We start from the raw sequence: 22,386 nt of genomic DNA on the forward strand, positions 1-22,386 counted from the left end.
GGCCTGACCACAGCATGTTTAAAAGCATCTGGAACAGTTCCTAATCTAAGGCAGGAGTTGATAAAAACCAGGAGACTAGGCCCCACAGTATTAAAAACCATTTTCAGCACTTTGGCAGGGACAGTATCCAATGGGCAATTTGTAGATTTCATGGATTTCATTATGTCACCAAGAGAAAAAAGGGAAACCAACTCAAACTGTTCAAACACAGCAGAATGAGCTGGGGCAACGAGCAGATCATTGTTAGTGTTCATGGTGACACTCTTACTGATATATTTTCTGACAGAATCCACCCTGTCAACAAAATGATGAAGAAAATTCTCACAAGTGGCTATTGAAACATCAGTCACTGCAGAAGTCTACACACTTTGAATGCAAAGCTTATAGGGACTGATATTTCCCTTGAAATATTATATTTGCAGTGCTATCCAAAGATTGATCACTTTGTCGAAGTACACTATATTTGTGAGTGAAATGTTTGGAGCTAATTTATCACCATTACTATAAACAGCCGGTAAAAGGTTCTTCAAAATATATGTAACACAGTGTGGTTACATAAATACAATTCTAAAATAGTAGGATATGTGTTAGCATCCACATGAAGATTCAAGATTCAAAGGCTTTATTGTCGAATGCAAAGTAAATCCAGTGTAATTATGGCAATGACAATATTAAGTCCAAGGGTCCTTCAACAATGCAAAATATATAAAACAATAACATAATAAAAAATAGTGCAAGAAGAACAGAAATAAAAATGTAATGTAAGATGTTTGGAAAGTTTTACTAGAATAACCAGAATCAGAATCAGAAACATTTTATTTATCCCAAACTGGGAATTTGTTTTCGTTGCAGCAGCGAAATATAAAAAGAAGCAAAACAAATAACAAATAATTAGAACTAAAATGAAATGAGAAATATACAAATGTACAAAGAAGGCAATAATGTAAATCACTATAATGTAAATGTACAATGTTAAGTGTGAAGGAGTGCATGTTAAATCCAGTTTACAGAGAGGCTATGGAGCAGTGAGTTGTCTGCCAGCCAGGGGGGAATTATTGTACAGAGTTATTGCAGTGGGCAGGAATGTTCTCCTGTACCTGTCCTTGTGACAGCGGAGCTGGAGCAGTCTGTTGCATAAGGAGCTCCGCTGTCTGTCCAGCTGCAGGTGGAAAGGGTGGGTGGGGTTATCCATGATCCACCACAGCCTCAAGATTGTCCAGTTTGATGCCGATGACAGAGCCAGCTTTCCTGATCAGTTTCTTGACATCAGCAGTTTGCTAGCAATAACATTTTTCTGAAAACATTTGCAAACAGGGTCTGTATCATTTTATCAATTTGACTATTATGGATCCATACATCAATGTGTTCCCGTTTACCAACTATCGACTACAATACATTGTTTTCATGGATTATAGCCTACCTACAACAACGCATTAGATGCGACTTGTCTTTTATTTTGAAAGTTGCATTTAGCTGTCCTCTGTTAACTTCCGCAAGCTTGACACCGACTGCTGCATGTGAAATCTAACGAAAGTGTCCCCCTCTGCTCCCAGCGGAGATCTGTAATGTGAAGTTCTGCTGCCCCGTTCTGGACTATCGCTGCACTGCAGGAAAAAAGGCTTTAAGATGATTGAGACGTAGCGGCGTCTCAATTCAACAGCCGCATCCTTCTGAGGCTGCATTCGTAGACCGCTTGCGTCACTTCCCCTGAGAGAAGGCTGTCCCAACTTAAAAAAAAGACAAGACTCCTCCGAATGTGGCCCACTTTTCCCGGATTTGGAGGATACATCTGATGTGTCCTGCGCGGTCTACCGTATCCCAGGATGCAATGCGCACTGGTGACCAGTGAGGTTTATTCAAAGGAAATAGCGGTCAGGTCTCTGCAGCAGAGCGGATTGAAAAGCAGCAGCAAACGGAGGAATCACTAATGAATGTGAATAAAAGAAACAACTTCCATCAACACACTTCTGCTGATCAGTTTGTTTTACTGCTGGTGATGTTAAATGACATGATGGATTTCCTCTGTCTTAGTGATGGAAGTTCTCATAATAGAAGACATGAAGCTGCAGAGAGGATGATGGATATATTCTTACCTCTACTTTGAGATTAGATGAACAAAAAAATGTGAATAGTAATTGTTAAATACATTGTTTATTTAATTTACTTTGAACCATTATTTACAACATGAAGTATAACAGTGGAATAATAGGATATCTCTAGGTCATTAAGCAGTCTTAAATTCTGTTTTAATTATATTAATAGGTTTAGGGAGAGAAGGAGAATATAAACAGTTTTAAACCACAGCTAGATAATAACATTAGAAAACTAATATTGTTAAGAATCAAACAAAAAAAAAGGAAAAGGAAAGTGTCTGGATCCTCTTCAGCTGAGTTTGCTTGTTAAGTAATTTGCTATCGGGCTTCTGGAGCGCAACAGAACAGTGCCTATGATGTAAACAGGAACAGGAAGTGCTCCGTAAACTAGACTGTCTCATTTCCTAGGTCGCTTGGTCCAGCCTACCCAATCTACGTCGGCTGGGTCCTCCGAAGCATGCGGCCGATTAATTGAGACAGGGCTGCAGCATGCTACCACACCCTAACTCCATACCGAGGTCACCGTGTGATCCTATTTTAATCCATACATGGTTTAACAATGTCTTTTACACAAGATTATGCAGCTTCTTCATATTCTGCCCTGAAATATTGAATTATGTTATATTCTATTCTATTCTATTCTGGTGTTTCTGCACACCAGAAGAGTCTTTGTTTAAAGTGCTGTCCTCCTGTGGACAAAGTCAGTGTTACCTGGAATCATTTTACCAGCCGTGGCTCTGTGATTGTGTCTTTGTGTGTAAGAAGTGTTTATCTTCAGTGTTGTGTTTATGAAGGCAAATTTCTTCAGATCGTATGTTATTTATTTAAAGGCACCACAGGAGTCTTTGCGTTACAATTCTGAGCACTGATTGACTGGTTAAAGGAGTTCAATTTCAGGGTAAATTTAAGGTTAGGTTAGGGACACATTTAGATATGAATGTTGACGTGTCACAAGGCTATTTGTGTGCATTGAATTCTATGTATAGCTTTATTGATTTTAAATAAACTTGTCCTTGCGCACCCTTAGCCCGCATTGTGCTAATGCAGATGCTTCAGGGTTCAAAGGTGCTTCAATTGTCTTTCAAGGGAGAATAACATAATGTCTTGGATTGAAGGAATTTCTGCATTTAGAATTTTCTGCACAAAAAAAACAAAAACCGATTCTCTTGAAAAACCCTCAAGTCTTTCCCAAATAGGCAACTATAATTTCAACAGACATTTCACAAAAGCAACTTGTGCTTGTGCTACTCCCAAATACCATGTAAAAACGCATAAATACAAAATAAGTAAAGCAGTAAATAACAACCGAATAGTTAAAAAGCATACAAAGACATCTCAATTTACATGTCTACATCAAATAACATAAAAACAAGAACAATCCTAAAGTTATCTCCTTGCCCTCGTACCCTTTCGCCTGATGTAAGCTAATGAAAGTGCGATTAGCTGAGAAATGTTGGCTACTCAGGGCACCCTCTGCCCCCTGATGGGATCTCCAAAGGCAGCGTCAAGGTCAGAGCAGCGGGCAGAGGGCAGTCCACTTGGCTGAAGTCATGTGACAGCTGCTCCCTGTGCCCCTGTGTCCAAACCCTGAGCCACTGGAGCTCTGTACATGATCCGGCAGCATGTGAGGGGTGCACAGGCTTGAAAGGTGAACAAAAAACCTGTCTGTAGATTTGGATAGCACAATCTACTGTATATCAACAACGTTGTTTGTTAGATGTTAAGAATAGTATATTTTATAAGTGAAAGATGTATTCAGATCCTTTCATACAGTACATTTATTGATACAACAATTGATTCATTAGAAGTATTATAAGTGTGTTTAAAGCATTGGCCCGTTTGGGAACTATATTTTGCAAATGTTATAATAACAGATCCTTATGCAGCACTTTCCTGTAGTAGTCAAGAAAGAGCTAATTCTAACCACTGTTCATGCTGTTTTGTAGACTTTTTCAAAAAGATATATAAATCAGAATCAGAACGATACAGGTTTATTGACAAGCTGGTTACACATACAAGGAATTTGCCTTGGTGTATATGGTGCATATAAACACAGTTAAAGAAGATACATTGTAAGAAAAACAAACCAAAAATAAAACAATTACAAAGAACTGTTTTGATATAACATAAAGATATAGACAACTATTTACATTAAATATAAATATACCTAAGAATTCATACACTATATTATACAGTATGTTGAATGTAATTAAATATGTTAAATAAATGTAAAACTACAATATCTGCAGCTCAATTGAAGTGAAGTACAAGTATAATGTAGCATTTATACTCAAGTGAACTACCTCAAAATTACACTTTGCTACTCTATGTAAAAACATGAAAAGTAGTAGTGTGCCTAAAACATTGTATGTTCAGTTTATAGTACCCATTGTGTCACCTAAGAAGTATCAAACATTGTTAGCGACATGTTATAATGCTTTTTCTAATGATACGACAGACATCAACGTCATTGCTGAGCTGGCCATGACAGTGGGTTCAGATGGATTATAAAGCCGACAACTGACAAAACAAATATCACTCCGACAGCCGGTGAGAACGGACCGAGAGACTTGAAGATCACGCATTGACAGCCTGCCTCAGGGATTAATGCGGCCTTAGTGCATTTTTCCTTCTTTTATTCCCACAGGTTCAAATTGTTCACATTTGCCACCACATAAGGAGAACTATGGGCTGACACATTAAGCTGTCACCCACCTATTTATAAAAAGCAGTGAGAGTAGAAAGTGCATTACAAGCACTTCCCGGATACCAAGGCCTCCCTGTTATTTTTTTCATTGTGTGTGTGTGTCTGTGTGGGGATGGAGGGGAGTTGGGTTGCAGCAGAAATAGCGCTCCCACCTGCTGAGGATCACAGGAAAAAAAAAAATGATGACAGACATTTGTTGTCCCCCGTGTCTTCCTACTTCTATTGCCTCTCTTTGCTCACTGAGGCATTGTCCCTTCAGCTCCTGCCTTCAGACACTGTTTGACACTAAAATGCTTAATAAGGAACTGTGATTGCAGCAAAAAGGTGATGCGATAGCCTGGAAAACTATGGAAATGTACATTTTTCAATGGCTTGGATTATACCAATTGATTAATACTTACATACAGTATGGCACATAATGATATTGTTTCCATAGAGACTATGACATCACTTTTGAATGCAGCAGCCAAAAATATTTGTGTTCATAAATAAAACATTTAAACTGTCAAACGTTGTGATAACACTATATGTTACATGGCAATGTGGAACATGATAAGAAAATACAAATGTTATGTAAGATTTGTCACATTTATTGACAGACATAAATATATACAGTATATGTACATGTACGACTACTTATTTAATATTCAAAGAGACAAATCACAGATACATTAGAGAATCAGAAAGAAGAAATTACCTAACCTTTATACGAGATGTTCCTGTTGCAGAAAATGTTGTCATTCATCTTCATCTGGTTTCTAATCTCTGAGAAGCCTTCACAACTCACTTAGAGCAAAGGGCTCAACGTAAACACTTCCTTGTTTAAATGTTGCTCCTCTGAGGATGTCCTTGTAGCTAATGCTCTGTTTACCAAAAACACCTTAGCACTTGCATCAGCTTTATTCCAGGATAAGTCAGTGGAAAGAAGAGAAACTTGATGCTCAGGGGTGAGCTGATTTGCAAGAAGTGCCGCAGCTCAGGCCGAGATTAGCTCTCCAGCTCTGATATCTCGATGGGCAGGCCAAGAAATACTTGACAGCAGTAACTACAACAACACACAGCAGCAGGTCAAGAGTCAAAGTCAAGTGAAGTGAGGAAGTCTCAGAGACAACACAGGCCTTTAATGAACATGTTTTCCTTTGTAACGCACTGTATCTGTCTCATATAGAGAACAGCTATGGTAGCAGTGCTGTGAGCTAAATGCTAACGCCAACATGCTATCATGCTCACTCACAATGCAATCATGCAAATGTTTAGCAGGTATAAACATGTTCATTGTCTGGGTTTAGCATGTTGGCATGCTATTGCTAACATATTTGCACTAAAGGCTAAGCTGGGGCAAGTACAACCTTTTCACATTGTTCATTTTGTACTCAAAAAATGTATGTCCATGATTGAGTGTGTGTAGCTTTTCTTCACATGATGAAGGCTTTTCCCCAGTTCAAAGGAAGAATTTCTACATTTTAAATTCTGTTTTTTAGAATCTTCTTGAATAGCTTCATGGGTTGACGCTGTACAAATAAAACATTATTTCACAAAGGACATATTTTATTTCATGTCTGTTAATAAACAGATCTGTGTTTTTCGACTTTTCCCATCTTCTTCATGCGACTGTGAATACAATAAATTATACATCTTCAACATAGCAGAAATTCACAACCTGCAATTCCACTCACTTATTTATCTCTACCAAAAAGAACAGAGCCGACGAGAACAAACCTCTTCTTATTTTAGACCAATATATAATTACTCCAACCAGTATTTTTTTATCATAATAACTGTGATTAGAGAAGATCAAATGTCCCAGGAACTAATTTCTGTTATTTAACCTTGATCACTCTACACTTGCCCCTTGAATATCTCAGAGGTAATGACAGCAGCTAACGGTCTCTGCATGGCTGCCATACACACTTTATGACAAGCATATAATTAACTTTTGGATGATGTGTTTGACTAAGTAAACAGTCAGTAAAGGGCTTGTATTGATGAGTCAAAAACAGCCTCTGATTGTAATTGTTCTTACATTATCATTTTGCTCTTTGGGTGTTTATTATTCCCCTCAAATACTTTATTAATAAGCTAAATATAAACTCTTGGTCCTGTTTTGTTTCCTCTTTACTCTTCTGACCTCAACCCTTGAATGGTATTATCTAAAGAACTTGTTTAGTTTACTGTACATTGATAGTTAACTAGATTTCTTATCAAAAGTTAGATGAGAAGATGTTTGTACGCTTAATATGAATTTATATAGCACATTTGTTTAGCTTATCATTAGCCTTAAGAACTGGAAACAAGGGGAAACAGATCATTTTTAAATGTAACACAATCAATCTAGCAGCCTCTCTGAAGCTCACTTATAAACAAGGTTTGCCTCAATAGTTTAATTGGTACTAACAAAAGGTTTGCTAGTTGCATAGTATTTGATCCTGGTCGAGAAATATTCTCACACATAAACGTCCATAAAACTATGACTTTGCACCTCGGCTTTTGTTTTTATGTGTTCTTCAGTTCTGCTTTCGAAGGTGTTGGTGGTAGATTTTGTTTCCTTAGTCAGATAGGACAATATTTTCCTTGGAGTTACACTTGAACAATATATTCTGTCAATGTTGTCGGCATTGATGTATTTTCTTTTGCTACTGTTATTTAACGGCCTCAGTTAGCAACATCTTAACAATGCCATTAAGGTAGTGCTCATGTTTTATAACCCTCCCCGGGTGTTGTCACAGTGGCAGGGGAGGTGATATTCCATGCTCGGTCCGGGGCCAGCACATTCTTGGGGCCAGACGTTATATCTGCTGTCCATGCGCCACACCGCTCACATAAAAGCTGCCTATTGTCTCCAGCAGCCGCTGTTTGACTCTCTTCCATTCACAGGTAATACAAACATTAATTTATTGTACCTGTTTGATTATTTAAAGCTTTCATTACATTTCAGATATTCCATTTAGTTATTTTAGATACTATTATATTATACAATAGTTTGGCATTGTTTTTTTTCTGGTTATAAAAAGTCTGACGCAGTATTCCCAGTATATCTGTAAATATAGACCATATTTTTAACAGTGTCAAATCTTTTATATGGCAATTGTATTTTCACGTAAATAAAAAGTAGATTTTTTCTTTAGAGCTTGTTGGGATTATGAAAGAAGATATGTCAAATGTTCTCCTTGAGCCTACTGCTGTTAAGATTTTGTCTGTTATGTCAGGATATCAACAGTAAAACTGAGATGATGCTGAATATAGTGAAGGGAACGCTCTTGTCCTGTCCTTGCTCTAATCCTGTTGTCAGGGATGTTGAGGAGTGTTTGCTATGCCGTGGCTTAATGGGTCAAATTACATCGTGTTTCACTGGGCCCACACATTTCTCCCAGACTGTACTAATAAACACTTCTGTTTGTCCCACTTTGTTTGTTTCTGGGATTAAAGTTCAAGTGAGGTAAGAAAATGAATCTTCTATTCCTGAGTGCTCCTGTCATGGTTCATATTTATGTAGTTGACTGTTCTATTCACTATTTAAATACATTTTTTAAGCTCTCTTTCACAGTCAATGTTATTTCCTATATCCTCGCCCTCATTTGTCAATTTTTGGGGTTTTAGGAGCCCGACAGACCCGCAGCCATGAATCCCAAAGGGGGGGAAAAGGTAAGCCTGCTATATTCCACAGTGTTAATCCACCATGCATGGAGAGGGGACACATTGTCCTGTTTCACACGGCAGAGATCTGGCAGTGGTTATCTGGCAGGAGTTGTTATCAGCATCACTGAGCGCTTTCCTCTTGACTTCATCCTAATAATAAAGCATTATCTTTTCACATGCGTCTGCAGCAGGGGGGTGGGCAGTTTGACTTACAGGTCTTTCCATACATAGGCAGAGGCCTACTAATACTTGGGTATTTCCATTTAATGCTACTTTATACTCCACTACATTTATTTAACAGCTTTAGCTATTTTTAACAAAATGCGTCTGTAAAAATTAATTGGGGAGCACAAAAGAGTCAAATTATTTTAATATTTTACAAAGTCAATGGCCATTTGCAATTTGATTTATTTGACTTTTTATAAAGTACATTAAGCTGATAATACATTTGTGCTTTGACTTAAGTAAGATGTTGTATGCAGGACTTGTAATTCAATATTTTGATAATAATATATTGCTACTTTTACTCAAGTCTGAATACTTCTTCCACCTCTGTACATGGGCATATTCTATACTGTACATTATATGGTGTACTTTAATTTTGTCCTTCTTCTTTAAAAACCTGAAGGCCTTGAGTAATTATTTGATTAACGGTCATAAAATGTAATAATACATTATTTTCTTTCACAGCCGAAGTCAAAGATTTCGGCTTCTCGCAAGCTCTCTCTGAAGGTGGGTAATGATAACACGTTCTTGTTTGTTTAATCCCATGTGGCAATGGCAGAAGTTGGGAATTACTTTCATATTTCCACAAGATATTTAGATACTGTCTGTCTTTATGTTAAGCCAAAACACTTGTATATCAATATCTAATGAAGTAAATTCACTGTAGTAACCTGGAGTCTGTTACTTTCATGTCACCAAATAAAACTGGTTGTCATTCGATTTGAAGTTTTGATTGGTATCTGTTCTGTCCAATCAGATGCTTCTCCTCACAAGGGCCTGTGAGGATTTGGACAAGGAGAGACTGGATAGGGAGGAGGACAAAAATCGCTATCTAGGAGAAAAGTTGCCCCCTCTGCAGCTGTCTGGATTACCACTGGACGAACTAAAAGTAAGAGTCATACGCCAAGCAAAGCACATTTATTTCTACAGCAGAAAAAAAAGTAGGATGTTTGAGTAATATGTTTAATAGCCTCCTTTTCCCTCAGAATTTAGTCAAGCAGCTTCATTCAAAAATTGACGTTGTAGACGAGGAGAGATACGACTGCGAATTCAAAGTGGGCAAACACAACAAAGATGTGAGTCTCTGAACGCCTTTTTCAATGCTAACTAAGATTTTCAAATGTTCATTTTTCATATATTTTCTGTCTTATTGTTCAGATCCATGAGCTGAAGCTGAAAATACAGGATCTTGGAGGCAAGTTCAAAAAACCCGCCCTGAGGAAGGTGAGGGTGTCTGCAGATGAGATGATGAGGGCTCTTCTGGGCTCCAAACACAAGGGCTCCATGGACCTCAGAGCCAACCTCAAGTCCGTGAAGAAGGAGGACGTCAAACAGGACAAGGTACTGCTTTCCACACATTAAGACATGCCGGGAATTTGGTTACAGAGACACAAAAATCTATTTTGTCTTGGGAATATGAGGTGTTATAATTTGGATTTTTTGTTTCTGTTCGTCCCCAGGTGACTGGCAGTGAAGTGGGTGACTGGCGTAAGAACGTGGAGGCCATGTCCGGCATGGAGGGACGCAAGAAAATGTTCGATACAGCCGGCGGGGCGCAGTGAGACTCTCTGAGGAAATTATGAAGCTGGTCAAATGGGAAAGGAAAAGAAAAGTACTTCAGTCAGAAATATGGAATAGTTATCTGAAGGCCAAGTGGCTTAAAAGCTGAATAAAGCACAAAGGTCGTAACCTCTATAGCTGTAGCCATCTTCTGTGCAATGACTCAAAACACTTGAAGAAAAGTGCAAAATGGGAGACCTCCATTGTTTTTTTTTATATTACTAAAGTTCATTATTTTTGTTTTGTTATGACATCTTTAGACGACTAAAGTGGATATGAATAAAGTTTCAGTCTTCAATGTTCCATATTTGTACTTGACTTTACCACAATTCATTTCACTGGCAGCCGTCGGTTTATGTGAAGCACGTAAAGAGGATTGAAAGGAGCTTAACTCATGATGGATTACAAAAGGGAGATGATAAATCCAGGGAGGGGGGCTGCAACAGGTGTTACCTAGTTAAATTCATTCTCATAAAGTTTAAATAGATCGTGACGCAGCCATGAAAGAAGGGGAAGACCATGTTTCATAGTCACAAATAATGATTAAGGCACAATTTGAACAATGAAAATTGGTCTCATGATAATAACTTTCAAAACAATGGATCTGCCATCAAGACAATTGTATTTTTCAGACAAAAAAAATATCAAAAAAGAATAATTAAAAAAAAGAATTTACTAAAGTTAAACTTCTGATGCAGAACGTTTTGCTAAAATATATATATTTAAAGTAGTTTGATGATAGACCTAAACCACAGGAGGAGTGACTTGTATTCTAGACGCTGGAACACACGGGCTGAGGAATTTAATCCATCACAGTCCTCCATTATTCCTAGCCTTGGAAAGCAAAAGCCACTGGCATTATTGTCCTACATGTGGCACGCTGCTTCTGTCAGTGTGGGACTGATGCGTCCAGCCATTGTTATTTGAAGTATGACTGCAACCCCAACAATAGCTTCAGATGGTGTATTGTATGCTTCTAAGGGCTGGATAAGTGTGTGTGTGTGTGTGTGTGTGTGTGTGTGTGTGTGTTCAAACAGCTGATAGACATCTCTTACACATGCTAGAAATCACAAACAATGTCTGATGACTGTGTGAAATCTGGACGGTGAAAAGTCACATCCTTTGTCATTTCGTCGCATCATCATCCTCCTCTGTGTGTTTGTTCGCGTCAAAAGCTGATACATGACCTCTCAGCGCTCAGGCTTAGCAAGATGATAATCAAAAGCAACCCCAGGTTTTGACAGACACTCAGTATCTATTAATAGGCCCTTCTGAGAGTGACCTTCACATAGAACAAATGTTCCAGATGTGCCATCCCGGGTTCATTCCTGTCAACGCCACATGCCGAGTGTGAAATGCCAAAAGGTCAGGACGGAGTCTTCAACCAAACCGGTTTGGATGACAAGCACCTTCAAGTGTGGATGGATGTGCCAAAACTCATGTGTTTATGGGATGCAACGCACTGTGCTTCATTGTCAGTGCCACTTGGTGGCAGTCCACAATAAGAGGAAGTACATTTACCATTTTAAATATTAGAAAGGTTTGCTGAAGAAAGTCTTAAGCTATGGAAGTGCAGGTAAATCCAACTAAAATGTGTCTTCAGTTTAAATATTCTCATTTCATTTATTTCGCTCGCAACAAAACACCAATGACGTGATTGAAAGAATTGGGTCTGTTTTTTTTATTTGAACAATTTAACCTCAGGGTGATGGTGGCTCAGTCCGCAGGTAGTCGACCTGGGTTCCGTAAGGTTACTGGTTCGAGGCCCGGAATGACCAAGTGCTGAGGAGGTATCCATGAGCAAGGCATTGTTCCCTAAACTGGCGTGATGATTTATGTTATTAATCTTCTACACACAGCACAAGCAATGTATTTCTTACTGCAGGGAATGGGGGCTTGACAATATTAAAATGTATTTGACAGTAACAGAGGGGGGGCCAGCCTGCCCTGTGACTCGGAGCTCCAGGCTCAGTTCATGCAGCGGCTAATGTTGTCGTTACGGGTCTTGTCAAAATGTTTGCCAGACTTTGAATTAGTCCAAGTGACACCAGGACACATTCACAAACGCACAAACAGCGTACACAAAAAAGAAACATTTTTTGAATGCAGCGGAAGAGCAGAAACAAAAGAACAATTCAAGCTGAATAAAACAGGTGTGCAGCCAGGTGGATCTTCGGGTGATGACATAGCCCAATAAATATAGATGAAATTCACAGAATTCAAAAGAAATGTTTGCACAAGACTTTTTAACCCTATTCATGTGTGCTGTCAAGGAAAAACAGTTTTTGTATTTTCGCCTTTCCAAACTTTTATGTTGAACCCCATCAAAGAAAAAACTAATAGAATAGCTTTTTTCATTTGTGTAGTTTGAGAAGAAGGCGTAGTAGATTGTTTGGTTTGCCTACACTGCGAGCCACAGGGAAAACCACTTCAAACACATTGTTTTCCAAGAAGGCAGGAGGGAAATGTATTAATTTACTTTCAGCATTGGTTAGGGGGCGCAAATCTGAAACAAGCCCATTCCTGTGACCCCTGGGCATGTTGCACTGACTAGCTACTGTATGTGTTTACAGCTTTCTGTGGTTATGGGATAAATTGCAAATAAGCAGCTTGAGGCAAATCCTGTTGCTTTTCCAAATGTCTATATTTGGAGGTAATGACACAGAAAAGGCGCTTTTGCAAAGTATTAGACGGTTGGATTCAAGGGTTTAAGAAAAAGCACACACACATAAAATGCTACACTCAGTCAAAAGGTGTTAATTTGTTATGGAGCAAGAGGTAAATCTCTTATTCAACCTCAACATTCAAAAAGGCACATGGAAATGAATCGAAGCAAATTGTAATTGACTGTTGATCTATTTGACCCAACTAAAATGTAGAGGGGCAGATTAGGCAGTAATGTGCCACACTAATCTGCCACACATATTCAAACGTCTTTATTACTATAGCTTCTGAGTTAGAAATCTGTAACTTTTAGGCAACCAAAAAGTAACAATCAGGCATGGGAGGAACCTTTAAATTACAGGATAGGTCCGTCCTAAAGCATTCCTGGTTTATCGTCTATTTTACTTTAAATGGGATCATCATTTACTAAAAGAAAATCACGCTGTGTTGAAGAAGGCATTTGAGACCATACACTCACTGAGAAAAATGTTTACCTTGATAAAAAATCTAGTGAGAAGTTGGATCCTTTTCTCATAGACTTCTACGCATTAAGACCTTTTGCCCCCCTTTTGGTCATTAGAAAGAATGCAAAGTTTAAGCACTTCTACACTGGCTTCACTTCTCTGCTCCGGAGCTTCGCTTATGGATGAACATTTTGTGTTAAACGAGGTGACACATTAGGTTTAACAGAGTGGGAAGCTTTTTGGTGTACGTACTCTTAAAGCTGTTTCAGGGCTCTTTCATCATCTTCTGCAGTGGTTCACAACAGGTCAGGCATCACCGCGCCCACCCCTTACAGGCTTTGGGTCGTCTCTTGTTCCTCTTATATAGTATATCCACCTCACTGAAACATGCTTGAGAGGATCGACAAATCACAGGGAAAATCTAGTCGATAAAGGAATGAGCTGCAGAATATTTGCAGATTTATATTTTTCCATTCTGAAACCTTATTTTATACTCGTAGGGCATTGAGGTTTCCCTCATTTTCAATGACGACAAGTTTACATCAAGGGTCATGCACACAACAACAGCAATGACTGATAAACATGAAGAGAAAAAATAAAAACTAAGAACAGTTGCAACTTGAAGAGCAGAGATTAATCACCAAATGTTTAAAAACAGTAGCAGATGGGAGTTTTGCAATGTGAGATATTCACACATTGCTTATGTCGGGGGTAATGCTTACAAGAAGAGTGCAGTGCTCTTGAATGCAGCTCAAGGCCTGACTCCTCACACCCTCACTGTGTCGAAGTGCACTGGGAAATGCATAGAACCAGTTTGTGGTTCTGTGACTGCACATGCTAAATATAGCACCCTTAGTTTCCAGGTAAAGTAGACCTGGCCTCAGCCCACCTTAGTTTTCGTTCCTTTACATACACGGACTTTAAATGTTACATTTAAAAACAAGTCTGTAATAAATAATGTTAACTGAATATTTCTTTGCTGTTCTAAGCAATGAATTTGAACTTGCAGCGAAATTTCCTGAGTTTCCTCTTTTTTGATTACCGTTAATAAAAATGAATTTATTAACACGTCTCTGCCCCTCAGTTAAGGAACCTGCGTCCTGATTACTGGGTTTTGGTAGGTAAAGCATTGCCTTGTGTCTGGGGTCCACGTCCCCAGGTGGCATTGTTGGTCCTTTTTCTCTAAACATCTAACTTAATATAAATTATATTTAAGCAGACCACCCTGCCACACTTAGTTTATTTGAGACTTGTTCATAGTTTACAATTTCTAAGGTGGTTAAAGCCCAACCGTTCCCAGTGAAGATGTGTAACAGTGTTTCCTCACCACACACAAATCAATGCTCTTGTGCCTGAGTGAAGTTTAAGACTCACAAGAACATTTTATCTCCTGATCTCTCATCAGAAAAGCTCAACATTAAATGAGTAATATATGCGCTTGATGTGCATCTTGACCCCAACACTGCACCATCCACACTTTTCCAGCCATCACCTCTAATGGTTTAAGTTAATCTACAACAGATGCCCATGGCCTTGCTCCCCTTCATATTGATCTCTTCTGAGCCAATAGGAAAGAAAAGGGGGCTGATGGGTATTGGTTTTGGACATTAAAGCTGGCCAGGGGTCAACTAGATGCAGCCATTGAAAATTCCCCTTGCTTTAATAAGATTGGGGCTTTGAAAAGGACTACACATTTCAAATCTTAAAAATAATCTTTGCGGTGTATTGTGATTTTAAAAAGCCCCGGGAAACAAGCTAAAGTAATTCTCTACTTTGGGATGAATACTTTATTCTTACTGGCTGAAGGGTAGCCATTATGACATTGAGTAAATCGTTTTCTTGGACATTTTAAATGCAAATATATTTCCCTAATATCATTATCCTTTCACAGTTAAGGTACTTTGCAACAGGAACCAAATGCAGCAAGTCAAGCAGAGCAAGTTGAATAAGACTTTAACAGGCCAATATTAGTTGGTTAAAGTAGAAAACAGGTCATTAGTCAGCAGCATGGTAACATTTTGTTTGTTTAAACCTTGATATTACGGTCTCATCATTTATTTGGCTCTTTGTTGTCCAAATAATGGCCCTAATGTCAGGCATTATCTAATATCTCATGTCACCTCAGGTCTCCTTGGAGCGACTCTGGAAACAGCCTGATTCTAAATGATTAATATTGGAAATGACCACATTAAAAGATGTTGGAAACCATGGAGGAACAGGTTTGCACAAACAGATGTTATGTAAGCTTTTGTAACCACATTTATAAGAGGTCTTTGTGGGTTTTGATGGATGAATAAACTGATGTAGGAACTTTTTTGATACCCACATCTCACTTTTATCAAGTATTAAACCGCTTCTGCTACTCGTCTGCTTCTTTTTCATATCTCCATCTCCTTCTCAGTGTAGGGATACCAAGAAAAATCAATTAAAAATAATGACTTTACCTGGACTCACCTCAGCAGTACACTTCATAAAATGCCTGTGCAGAATTTGAAACATTTAGTTTGAGCTTCTTTTACCCTTACTGGAAAATATATTTGAATTAAAATAGAAATCTGGATTTTAACCAAAGATATTAATTGTGACCAGAAGACTTTTCATAATAACCACTGTTATTTTGTGAATCTTCACCAGACAATACAAATGACTTTACCATCAGCCTCGGCTAAGTGCTAATTAGATAACTTTGGCAATCAAAAATACTCAATTCAGAGGGTAACATGTTATTAACACTAACATGTAAGCATTTACATGTTTACCATTGTAGCATGCTAACCTTTGCACTTAGCATTAATGTGACTGTTTAGCCTGTAATTGAATGACAATTAGTCCTGTTTATATTAAAAGATAAACTTCAATTCATGTTGGAATAAGAAAATTCCTTTCAGTGTCAAATAAAGACAGCTGCATGAGTGAATAGTAAACACTCCTTGTTGCAACTTTGCTGAATCATTTCTGTTTTCATTTCTGTTCTCACCAGATGCTCATGGTGTCAATGTCACTGGCTCATCTCAGCTGGCACTAATGAAGTTTAATGTTTCAAGTAATCAATCTGTACCTGACATTAATTGCTTTATCTTGTCGTCTACTCTTATCGCATCTCTCTGTAATGCTGCAAAGTCCTTTAAAAAAATGTTTAAATCCTTTCTCCTTTCCATTACGTTAAAACTTTCCTCTTCATCTGTTTTTATTTTTTTTAAATGTGAACTTGAGCTCGACTTTTTTGGCATCATGAATGAGCAAAAGACATCAATGTCAGCTTCATTTTGATAAATCTTTCCTTTTTTCTCTAAAACTTTTCGTGCCAAAGGGATGATGCTGACACATAACACATCCATAACCATTGAGTCATCTTAGGGCATAAAGTCTCTCATATTCTGATTCAAGTCAGATGCAACAGGCCAATTATCAATATTAATGAGAAGTGTTGTCCCAGAAAGTGCTAGCAGTTTTATTTTATTGGGTGGTCTAAAGAGCTTTAAATAATGGAGTGATAGAATTAATGAGAGCTACCTCTTCAAATGGATGCTCTTGAAATATGTATGTAGGTGCTGAGTACCATGGCTATTGAAAACAAAGGCAGGAGTCCTTGCTTGTTCCAGACACTCTTTGTTTTGAAAGGCAACTTTCAATAACCGTTGATTAGCACTAAGCAACAAACCCGACACACAAAAGCACTCTGGGGATTAAGCCTATTTTGTTACATCACAGTTTTGAAATAAAACGTTCCGTGGCAGAAGCCAAAGGCAGGGCAACTCTTTAACACAGATGGCCAACTTTTAAACTTATCTTATCTCGAGTGAAGAAATCAAAAATCAGTGACCTCAATAAGGTTGTACAGATATCCCTGTGCAAGACACTTAACCCCAAAATTGTTCCTGTGGGGATTGTCCACAAAATTGAGTGCATCTAAGTTGCTTAGGGAAAAAAGCGTCTGATAAGTATGTAATGTAATGTTTTACAAATGATGAAATCGAAGGTTTGTTCTATATGCTTGTTAAGCACTTGTTAAGGGGAGCATGTTAGCAGGCTGAAATTAGCAATGCTGTGCTGGAGTTCAGTTATATGACTGTGCATTAAAACATCTCAAAGCTTTTCTCATCAGAAGTTGCCGGTGAACTGAAAAACTTGATTATTCGTATCACACTTTGCGCCCCGTCCTTGTCGTCTCAGATCAGGGATGTGTGACCCTCACAGGCCTCAAACTTCTCCATAAGGTAATTGGTGTTAAAGGTGGGTTGTACCTCTTCCAGCAGAAGGTCTATAATAAGTCAAGTTGGACCTTGCAGATGTCGCCTAAAACCAAAGTCACTGCTATCTGTTTTTTATAAGCACTGCAACACTCCTTTTTCTCTCCTTCTGGCCATGTCTGCGTGGTCGGCTGTGCAAATCATTTCTCACTTCATGCAGCTTGTAAAGTAGCCATATGGAAAGAGGGACCTGGCTGCACCAACACTGGCTCACCACTGTGCTCTTAATTTCTCACTGTCTCAAGGTCATATCAGAGTTATATTTCCTCTAAGCTACCTTTAAAAAGTTTCACATAAACAAATCAATTTTCTCTGCTTTTGTAAAAACAGCATTAATCACAGCTTGTTTTAAGGTCACTCCTGTCCTTGATGGATTTGGCAGACTGTTCTATGCCTCATTAGATTTTGAATCCAATTAACAACCATTTTGAATATGGGCAGCCTTTGGATTTCAAAACAATGATCATGAGAAAAACAAAGTGTTGTAACAAAAGTTACATGTGTTTTTATTCCCTGTCTAATCCCTAATGCCAAATTAAACCTTATTCTCTTGGCAGTAGACCAATAAGGAATTACTTTCTTCACATTTGCACTGCCACAACTGAAAGTGCATATTTAAAAAGCATCAAAACACAGCAACCCCAGGAGCCGAGCACTCTCTGTGAGATATCACTTCAGTCTGTATCAGGAGGGATCATCTCTGCAAACCTAGAACCCATTTCCTTTCCTTGCTCTGCTCGCACTATCTGTCTGGTTGACTTGTTTTTTATTTCCCTTTTGGTAAAGTCAGAGATTCCAAGGTGCCGACTGAAAAGCAGGCTGAACAAATCTGCATACAAAATTTCACTGCTTTCTCAACATAGCAGGATAAAGGTATTGTGTCTCTCCCCAACCTTGAATGATGAACAGTGACTCTTAATCACTGTATTACTTTAACGAGAAAATCAACAGTTATTTTCACAGAAAATTGTTGATATTTTCAATGGCTTCCACATCAGGTGAGTTACTCCAAATCAATATAGCATCGTACTACATTGCATAAAGACACACTGCTTTTTATTGGATTTAAGGGCTTCTATTATTTTATATGAACATTGTAATTGCAACTCAACATTGGATAGGACACAACCCTTTTGGTTGGAATATCGGGTTCTTGTGTTTTATACTGATATAATGTTACGTTCCCTTTAGGCTAGTCTAGGGGTAAAAAGGTAATACCAATTGATTAATAATAATAATACACTTTATTTACATAGCACCTTTCAATACATAGTTGCAACGTGCTTTCACATAAAAATACACAGAGAGCAAGAGAACTAAACAACAGCATCTAAACAAAAACAACACAGAGTTAACCACATAGAAAATTATAGAATAAAAGCAATTTGAAAAGTGAGTTTTAAAAGTAATTAAATAAATGGGGAGAAAAATAGAAAGAGTAAACTGATTTGTGAAACCAAAAGATGTTGTATAATAAATCAAACAAAGAGCACTCTGTAGCCAATTTACGAAATAAACTAAGGACAAACTAAGAACACACTTCTTACAAAAGAAAGCGATGAAAGTAAACAATGGAAAAAGTTACAATGGAGCAAATCTCCTAACACTTCACAAAACACCAGTTGCACTTCTCACACAGAGACAACACACTACACAGACTAACACATGCACTGATGTCCATGCAGCCCAGAGGAGAAGGGACAGAGAACAAATTACAGACACCCTGATTAGTGATTGGGATCACCTGAGGGAGAGGCTGCACCTGGACGGAATCCACTTGTGAGATATTCACAAACATAACACTACACATAATATAACGTTCTAATGATTTTGTATTATTAACACAATTCGCCACGGTGTGTAAAACGTGCATAACAGGTTTGCTGTTCTCTCTGCGTGTTGACGTCAACACTACGGCCCCGCCCCCGATGCTGAGCCCTCCTCGCATCAGAGAGAGAGAGAGAGAGAGAGAGAGAGAGAGAGAGAGAGAGAGAGAGAGAGAGAGAGAGAGAGAGAGAGAGAGAGAGAGAGAGAGAAACTACCCAACCCCAGCAGAGCGTACTGAGGCGTCAGACGGCCGCCAGAGCATTCCGGTTACGCACTGTTCAGAGGGCCCATCGACGGTTCGCAGCGCCAGAAGCAGCTGAACAAGAAGTCACCATAGCTGGGCACACGGCCACATTTACAGTCAGTAATGGAGAGCCTGCTGGATAATCCCATGAAAGCCGTTCTTTACCTGAAGGAGCTCACCACTATCGTGCAAAACCAGCAGAGCCTGATCCAGACGCAGCGCCAACGCATCGACGAACTCGAGCGAAAGGTAGAGGACCTGATAGGAGAGAACCGAAATTTGCGGGACCCCCATCACTACGTCCAGCAGCCCCCTCAACATCATCACCATCACCACCACCCGACTCACCGCAGCGCCAGTCCCCAGGCACCGGCCAACCTCCATCCGCACCCAGGGAGCAACAAGGCTGCGGCTCATCTCGGCCAGCAGGCGCAGCAGCAGCTGCCGCCGCCGCTGCAGCAGCATCATCATCAGCAACAGCAGCAGCAGCAGCAGCAGCAGCAACAGCAGCAGCAGATCCCCGGTCTGTCGGCCCAGCCTCAGCAGCATCCCATCCCTCCTGCGCCGGCCGCCCACCACCCCCAGCAGCTCCAGCTCGTCCCCACCTCACCACAGTCGCCCAAAACGAGTCAAGCCAGTCCGGACTCCGTGGAGGAGGACAAGAGGAGCCCGTGCTGCAAGTCCCTGGTTCCTCAGACTCCCACCACTCTCTGCCGCTCCGTTGGGCTGGCGAGGAAAACAGAGTAAGTAGCTTTTTAATGCTGTGTTCACTGCACAACACTGTACATGAGAGATTTACTGAACAATTCGGACCGATTTTTCCTGATAAAATAATCACAAATACAAAACTTGTTGGATGTTCATGTCCATAACAGAGATGCCCTTTTTATTTAAACAATAGCAATTGTTATTTAGGCTTCTTTTGACTCAAAAAACACATGAAGTACTTCATATTTTATTCAGTGACCCTAATAAAATTGTCTAAGTAATGCAAAGGTGTTTGCCCAGAATAACACTGTAGTGCCCAAAAGGGCCATGAGATCAAACACCACAGCCTGTTATTTCCCATGAGGGTGTCAGATGACATTTTGGTAACATTTCCAACAACTGCACTACAGTTAAGATTGTAAAGAAGCCTTAAAGAAGACGTGGAATAGTATCACTGCATGAGGTCTGTGCTGGAGTGGCCTTTGATTAACTCCACACCCCCGAGGCTTAATTTCCTGACAGGTAATTCAAGCTACTCCAGTGTTTTCACGTTTATTCACTTGTTCACTTGTTGCCCCGGTAAATCAATGGAATGCCTAATGGTTATTCATTTTAACACCCTGGCTGATATTTTTGCTTTGTAGGCCAAGGTGGATTGTCACTACTGGGTGGGACTTCCTGTTGGCATTAGAGTATTTTTTGGTGATTTGTAATGAAGCATGAGTTTATTTCAGTCATGTACTCAGCATCTTGGTCAGCCTTACTTTTCCATTTGGAGTAGTCGTTTGTACCTGCGAGGTTGCTGTGCACACTTGTGTTTGCACACCTTGAATGTGTAATGAGCTATTTTAAAATGCATCTGTTATAGGATTGCTGAGGTAGCATTTTCACAGGTGCCAGAGAGCCAGGTGGCATTATAAACACACACTTTATAGTTAGTGAGTTTTATTTTGCCTGAAGGCATATCATTGACCTTGAGGCAATTGAGTGTACGGTCGTACATAAAAAAAAAAAACACTTTGGATCTACTTGTGATTGTACAGACTGCAGTGTTTTCCTTATTAAGCCACACGCTAAAGGATTGTCACACTGTGAGGAACACAGCTGGATTAATAACAACAAAGACAGAAAGATATGGGCTTTTGCTTATTTATAACCTTACAGCCTGTTGAGAGTTACTAATAAGCCTTGATCAGTTTGAATCCACCTCCCTGAAGATATGTTTCGAGTCAGTGTCAGATTGGTCAAACAGAGTTGGTGGCATCAGAATTCTGTTATTTAGTCTCTTTTTTTACCCGTATGGAGCAACTATCTTAATCATGAATCTACCTTATATTCACCATAGTTCCATGCAGCTTCTCAATAATCAGAGTTTGTTTTATTTTCCCGGATCATTTTTGGGTTTGTGGCTGTTGCTCGAATGTGCTGAATGTTTTTTTGTTGCCACTATCAAGGTCACAAGCCTGCCTGTGCCAGAGCTACACACACACACATGCACACAAAACACACCGCGCTGAGCCCCATCTGTTCCACTAGGCTGCATTTGCATTGTTTCTGTTAATCCAGGTTGATTTATCGTGCCATTAAGAGATGATTCCTAAAAACATCGGTCAGGAATATAAAACATTAGCATGGAAGTAAACTGCTTTTAGGTGGATTGACCCAGCCAGACTGGGACAAACACACACTAGATATGAGATCTACCAATTAAATCTCAGCTGGGGTGTTATGGAGTACTATTTTAAACTCTTAAGAGACAGTGGCATATTTTGAAAAATTATGCCGACGTGATTTATCACAATAACGAGCTCCGCAATAACTGATCTTTTAAAAAAAACAAAAAACAAAAAAACAATGAGCATTCAATGTGGAGAGGTCTTATTCTTGCTCTGTAGCATAACCAGGCCTGACTCACCTTTTTTATCTTTAAGGTTTTATGGCGGGTGGGAACCATAGTTAATAGGGCAGTAGCCCCTCCCACCAGGCTTCACTTTAACTCAAGGAAATA

General features: G+C 39.2%; 2 protein-coding genes across 2 annotated transcripts in view; both read left to right on the forward strand.

The window, feature by feature from the left end:
- Positions 1–8,200: 8,200 nt before the first annotated feature.
- On the forward strand, positions 8,201–10,524 carry LOC134879493 (troponin I, slow skeletal muscle-like). The gene is made up of 7 exons (XM_063906041.1): positions 8,201–8,236; positions 8,398–8,442; positions 9,127–9,168; positions 9,419–9,550; positions 9,648–9,737; positions 9,820–10,002; positions 10,122–10,524. Exons 2-7 carry the CDS (start codon positions 8,419–8,421, stop codon positions 10,221–10,223), a joined length of 573 nt encoding a protein of 190 aa, XP_063762111.1. The 5' UTR covers positions 8,201–8,236; positions 8,398–8,418; the 3' UTR covers positions 10,224–10,524.
- A 9,269-nt stretch (positions 10,525–19,793) lies between these two features.
- The window catches only part of iqsec3a (IQ motif and Sec7 domain ArfGEF 3a), a 93,351-nt gene continuing 90,758 nt past the window's right edge, over positions 19,794–22,386 (forward strand). The window contains exon 1 of the mRNA XM_063905439.1: positions 19,794–20,413. Coding sequence (XP_063761509.1) covers positions 19,794–20,413 — 620 coding nt within the window. The remainder of the gene's footprint in view (positions 20,414–22,386) is intronic.

This window comes from Eleginops maclovinus, chromosome 17, assembly GCF_036324505.1.
Source record: "Eleginops maclovinus isolate JMC-PN-2008 ecotype Puerto Natales chromosome 17, JC_Emac_rtc_rv5, whole genome shotgun sequence".
Lineage (NCBI taxonomy): Eukaryota > Metazoa > Chordata > Actinopteri > Perciformes > Eleginopidae > Eleginops > Eleginops maclovinus.